Source organism: Teleopsis dalmanni, chromosome 1 (assembly GCF_002237135.1).
Source record: "Teleopsis dalmanni isolate 2A chromosome 1, ASM223713v2, whole genome shotgun sequence".
Classification (NCBI taxonomy): Eukaryota; Metazoa; Arthropoda; class Insecta; order Diptera; family Diopsidae; genus Teleopsis; species Teleopsis dalmanni.
Window position 1 is genome coordinate 97,870,468 of NC_051846.1, and position 6,787 is coordinate 97,877,254.

Genomic DNA, 6,787 nt, shown 5'->3' on the forward strand with positions numbered 1-6,787 from the left:
TCAATATAACATATAGCAAACTTAAGTCCGAAAAGAACTTGGTCCATGAACCTTTGAAATGATTGTGCTGCATTACAAAGTCCAAAAGTCATCACATTAAATTCGTATAGGCCGAAAGGTGTAATTATTGCTGTTTTTTCTCTATCCTCTTCAGCAACCGGTATATTAAAGTACGCCTTTTCTAAATCCAACGTTGTAAAAATGCGTTTTCCATTTAGCGAATGCGTGAAATCTTGCATGTGTGGAATAGGATAGCGGTCAGGAACTGTTTGGGCATTAAGTCGACGGTAATCGCCACAAGGTCGCCACAAGCCATTTCCTTTTTGCACCATATTTAGTGGACTCGCCCATTCGCTCTTGGATGGTCTACAAATTCCTTGTTTCAACATATACTCGAACTCCTGCCTGGCTGCTTGCAGTTTTTGCGGATTTAGCCGCCGTACACGCGAAAAAACAGGCTGACCAGTAGTGATAATCTGGTGACGAACCGTAGTCTTAGGCTCGTTATTGTAGTTATATGAAACAGGCATTGTCACCTCCTTGAATGAGTTTAGAAGCTCTTTGAATTTGTGGTCATTCTGAATGGAAAAGACTGGCTCATATCCAGTGTGTTCCGATGCACATTGGGTACTCAACTTTGTTTGCGTATCGCTCAGGCATCTACGTTTTACATCTACCACAAGACCGTAATGTTTCAAGAAATCGGCACCCAAAATTGGTTTTGAAACATTGGCGATTATAAAATTCCAATCAAACTTCCTACGAAGGCCCAAGTTCATTGATAGCAACTTGTTCCCGTAGGTTGGAATAGCCGAACCATTCGCTGCATACAATGATCGCGATGTTGATTGTAGCTTGGAGTTTTTGAATCGAGACACTGGTAGTATTGAGAAATCAGCTCCAGTATCTATCAGGAACTTGAATTGTGTGTTTCGATCCGTGATGAACAGGCGGCTAGACGTATTTACAAATTGGACTTCATCGGCCGCCACCGATGAAGTCTTTATTGGTTTCCCTGTTGATTGAAACTACACGGCAAGGAACATTTTTTTGCTTCCACACCGAAACGATAGTGATAGTAACACATAGGATAACGTTTTACTTGTGAATCAGTACGGGTTGAATGATGTCGCTTGCGATCTGGAGTTTGAGATCTTGTTCTGCTTCGTCTTTGTGCAGTTTTTAATTCCGCAACCTGCTTACTCAAGGCGTCTATGGCTTTCATGATATGATCATTATTCTGTGCAGATGTGTTGATAACAGCTACAGAATTGTAGTTTCCCATTTCCAACATCAGACCTGCCTGCTGCGCACATTTGTCCAAGTCAGCCTCCGAAATTGAAACGACTGCTCGCACTGCTTCAGGCAAACGATCCAGCCACAATTGTTTTATTGCTCCATCATTCATGGCGCCGCTGGCTAAATCTCGCATGGTGCGCAACAAATGTGTTGGCTTGCTATCACCTAACTGGCACTCCTGAACTAGTCGCCGCAGTTTTCGATTTTCGGAGTCTGCAAAGTCTTGAATTAATCGCTTCTTAACCGCTTCGTATTTTTCTACAGCAGGGGAGCACGAACAATGTCCGCGATATTTCTTAAGGTAGCGCTGTCAAGACTGCCGACTACATGATCATATTTGGTTTGGTCAGTTGTAATTCCTGCGTTTCTGAATTGTGATTCCATCTGGATGAAGTAGAGGTCTGGATCCCTCTTACAGAATGCTGGTGCTTTGATTCCGATACGACAAATGTCACCTCGAGGTTGTTCGTTTCTGTAATCATTTGATACATTACAATCTGCAGGAATGTTATTTCTATCCAGTGCGCTATTGTTGCTTGGTTCTACTTGCGACATTTTGCTCACGTCAGGGTCACCAATTGTAGGATTATCCTACTTAATTTAATTTTATTTATTTATAAAAACAAACCGTCAAAAGAATGACAACCTTCTTTTTACTCAATAAAAATATCATTAGTTTTTTAAAAATTTTCTTTTCATGACCAACTCATCTTATTTTCAATAATTCATTTGTCCGAATTTGCATGGCCAACCTAGATCATGTGAATATGCAACCGCCACAAGAGGTTAAATCAGATATTAGTTCAAAATATACAACTTTAGACGTGAAGCAAACAAAAACGGCGATATATCTTTTAACTGTATTTTTAGTGTTGTGTATATGAGACCACAGGTCAAAACTTGAAATTAAGAAAGGACGTATTGCTGTAACTCGAACAATAGGTAAATTTCCCATTATTTGAGTTAGAAGTTAGGGGTTAATGGCGAAAACAATGATTGCAAGTTTTTACAATTTTACTGCAAGCTGCTTTCGTGTTAACATGCCATATATTTTAACGTAAAATTGATACTAATACCTTAGGACCGGCATGACAATTGTTTAAGTGCAAATACCTTAAATAAATATTAATAAAATCGCAATTTTTTAGCATGAGAAGTGGAACCTTGGTATCATAACTAATTGGAGCAACCGCTCAATGTATGCCGGACTTTAACAGCTGTTTCTTAATCAATGCACACATCTCATCTTGAAATGCATCTTTTTGAACCTGTTCCACGATTTCTCAGAAAGTACTATTCAATTCTTTAGCACTTGAGACTTGTGATGTCTCTTATTCACAATTACTTGCGCGATTTTTGAATCAAACTATATACGCAAATATTGATCCGAGATATTTCGTCGATGTTGTTATGGAATACTAGACGGATTCTGTTCCACAACTTAGCAAGCAAATGTGCAGTGCATAACTCCAACCGTGGTAAAGATTTTGTTTTCAGTGAAGCAAATTTTTATTTAGCAGTAAGCAAGTCACACTTGAAGCCATTTGATATTTCACTGATAAATTAGCGAAACCATGAATTTAGCATTTAACGTTAAAATGAAAATTTACATACCAAGGAATGGAAATTAAATCTAGTTGTTTCAAAACGATTTTAAAAACCTGTCAAGCACTGTCATAATGCATAGGTATGGATTCATCCCAGTCGAGTTTCTGTAACCACAGTTCAATAACTTGCAATAAAATGTTTGCTTTCACAATGATTGAAAGGTTGATAGGTCTTCAATTCTTCGGTACGGTACATTTTAGTAATGTAGAAACGAATGTTCTCGAAGAAGCATCGAAGACTACACGAAGTTTTGTAGATGTACTTTGTGGTCTTAATACGCATTGATGTGGTATGAAGTAGTTAGGAGATACAGAAGTTATGAGTTGCTAAAGTTATGTGATCTAGATTTATATATGTTCTTTCACAAAATCCATATATAAATCATGCAGAGCAACATTTTTTGAAAGTCTGCACTCTAGTGACAAAAAAGGATGATAAGCTGTCTCAAATGACAGGACAAGATTGCTGGAATCAAACCTTGAATCGACACGATGGAAAGCGTTGCACTTATGAAAAGAATTTATTCTTGCAAAGTTTGTGATCAAGTGTAAGTTTGGAGGTTTTGCATTATTAGAAATTTCTTCAAGTTCCAGAGATATTTGCAATATCGAACGTATTACAGTGTTATCATCTTGTGACACAGTTGAAGCATTAGCATGAGGTTCAATAATTCTATTGCCTTGATATTTTCCAGACACAGTCTAGCCGAGTAATGTTTTCTGCAGCGTGGGGACATTTGGGCTTTGTTTTATCTGTCCGACTGATAGTAGTTCAAAAAATGTTTCGACTCAAGAAGAATATCGATTCTTTGTGAATTGTAAAAAATATGTCACCAAGCTCAATGGTTGCCGGAATTTTCCAACTGGCTATGGAGATATTATGGTCTCACAGTAGCATGTAACTTATGCTTTACTGAGGTGCTTATCTTATCAATCCCACTTAAATTAAGGTTTCCCTCTTCCCTTTTTATCTGTAACAGTTGTGCAAGTTCCTCGATCATGAAATTTGTTTGAGAACCAGAGTCAAGTCAGGCTGTTCGGTATTCTCCAGACTTACTCTTTACAGTAACTAGTGCAGTAGTCAATATTACCTGTTCACTAGTGGTAATACTATGATTTACAAGTGCGCGATCAGAATCAGAACTTACAGTTGCGTGAGGGATGATCGGAGGGTGTTTGTGCAGCAGTGTGCGATATTGTCCCGTACACACTCTGCAGCGTGATGATTTATATGCAGAACCGGAATGCCCTTTTTTTAAAAAATTTATGCTACTGACACAGGCAATTCAGCAACTGCTGTACACTTAGTTATCGCGAGGCTATTAGATATGCAATATAAGCATGTGGCATCATTGGATTGTATTACCTTGTTGCATATGAATGAAGAGTTGAAGTTGCGTTTGTCCCGTTTAACATTGGGTTTTTGGTTACAATATGGCACTGATTTTTTGTATTTTGTGGAAGAGGTTTTGTCAGCTGAGAGATGTTGGAATCTCTTATTTAGCGCTGCTTCACAGTCACTCCATAATGGCAAAGTGTGTAGTCCAGCTGTAGTTTCCATTTCAATTTTGTGACTAAATCTTGCTTCTACATGACTAAATGAATAAGAATTGCGTTAGTGACATCCTAACCATGTCCTATTGATAGAAAGGAGTTATAAATAGTAGAAACGGAATGAATTAAAGTGCGTAAAGTTGCAGCTGTTGGTTTATGCATTACTGGGAGATCGAACAATTTACTAATGTTATCGGAAAAAATAAGGCAATTGTTGTCATATTCTTTCATTAGGCTGGCTAACGCTTTTAGATAATTGCTCTCAGTGACTTGGAAGGTATTTACAGTACCCAGAGCTTCATCTGACAAACATGACAGTAAATGGTTGAATTGTTTGATGTCCGTAACAGTTTCATCACTATAGGCTTCCAAGTAAACTAATGAAATTTTTATACTCAAAATATTTGTCACTAAACTTTGGTAATCGCATGTTTGGCAACTTCGATTGCGGTCGACCAATGCGATGGTTCTTTAACTTTTGCAAGAACAGAGATTTTGTTGAAACACAAATATTTTCTAGAACAGCCCTATAATCGTCAGTAGAAATCAGGTCAAATATTTTGCTCTGATATTGCATCGTTTTATCAATGTAAAAATCAAGTATCTCTAGTCTACACTCTAACTCACTAGGACCTTTTGAAACATTTCCTTCTAGTAAATTCGCTTTTATCCTCAAAATGTCAGCAATTACTGCTTCTCGATTGTGTACCAAGATATCTACTCCCTTATTGAATTGCAGTGACTATGATCGTTTTTTAATAGTCATTTCAGAAATTTGGACTTGATAATTCAAATAATCCCAAAAGTAAAAGAAGAGCAATTTTTTTGTAGACTAAATAAATTAACTTGCTTCTCGTTAAGCTGTCATTGCATTTAATAAATGTATGGGGATAAAATGTCAATGATATATATCTTACATTTTATTAATAAAAACATGCATATGTTTACTTGTATTTAATTTTTTTTAAAAACGTTAAGCTTGCGGTGCTGTTTACAGCAATAATTAAATTTTAATTAAGCACTGTACGTCAGCTACACTTTTATTACCTGGCAATCCCTTGGCGTCCTATTGCAGCAACAGTCCATTGATTCCAATGAAGGGATATTTTTTAATAATTTTGTTAATAGCCAATTGCACCAATATGTGTGATTCCAACGAGGTTACTAGTATATCAACAGTAGTTCGGATTGCAGAACCAGTACCGTTGTGATGCAACAAAAGCTTGGTCTGCTATGCACATTTACTTCTATAAGCACCGATGGTGGCGTCGAACGCGGAACGGGGAACTGCAGTTGCGGTACCAGTGCCGTTTATGTTATTGATGAAACGTCGTCTGTGATACACCGTTGCGACAGCGGTGGTAACGAAAAGGGCAAAACGATGAATTTGCGTTGCAGTACCTATACCGTTTATGTTATTGAAGAAACATGGTCCGCTTTAACCGTTGCGGCCTTGGGCAATGGTGGTGACGAAAACGGCAAAACGGTGAATTTGCGTTCGGTACCAGTACCGTTTGTATATTGAAGAAAGCTGTCCGCGAAAAACCAACAAAGAAACACTCACCAAACAAAAAAATTTTAAAATAGTTCCTGCTCGGACGCCATGAAGAACTTTTAATGAATTTTAAAAGTAAAAAAAAAACAGTTTTTTTAATATTTGTAAAACTTTCGATAACTTTCTATATTATTTAAAAAAAAATTAATTTATTGACTGCTGTTTACTATACTTTCGATCACTTTCTTTATAATTTAAAAAAAATTCATTTATTGAATGCTGGTTACTTTACCACTTGCGCATGTCAATCGTATTCGAAGCCGAGTAAAAAAATAAGAAATAAGAATGAGCAAAATTGCATTGCTCAAAACTTATTTATAAAAGACCAAAGCACGGGTTGCCATGTAGTAATTAATTATTGATGAGTTTTATCGGTTAAAGTACGCAAGTGGTGAATGGAGATTAATGTATTAATATTAGTTCATAACTTTCCAGACTGTAATTTTATATTTGTGTATAAAATGGTTTTAAAGCAGAAACAAGTTTCAACATAAATGTGTAATAACAATTCTTGAGCCAGAAGATTTTTTTATTAAATTGGATCTTACGCATAAGTTGATTGCGTGGATTTCACCTTGGAACACACTCGGCCATGTGCCCATTGCCTCCGAAATCCGTATACACCAGCGCCGGTGCCTTCATCCATCTTTGATCCATCTGTGTACCAATTCAAACTTTTTGGGTCAACCTGTGACCCTCCGTTCTCCCACCTCAAATTTTTTGCCAAAACGATGGAGTTCTGTTGTTTAGTCTCCATCGCATTGATGAATTC

At 37.2% G+C, this 6,787-nt stretch overlaps 1 protein-coding gene across 1 annotated transcript; it reads right to left on the bottom strand.

Annotated features, from left to right (window-relative positions):
• Positions 1 to 1,003: 1,003 nt before the first annotated feature.
• Positions 1,004 to 1,854, bottom strand: LOC119689896. Its single transcript, XM_038104828.1, has 2 exons — positions 1,716 to 1,854; positions 1,004 to 1,512 (listed from the first exon to the last, which is right to left on the bottom strand). The coding sequence occupies exons 1-2, from the start codon at positions 1,852 to 1,854 to the stop codon at positions 1,004 to 1,006; spliced, it is 648 nt and encodes a 215-aa protein (XP_037960756.1).
• Positions 1,855 to 6,787: the final 4,933 nt, after the last annotated feature.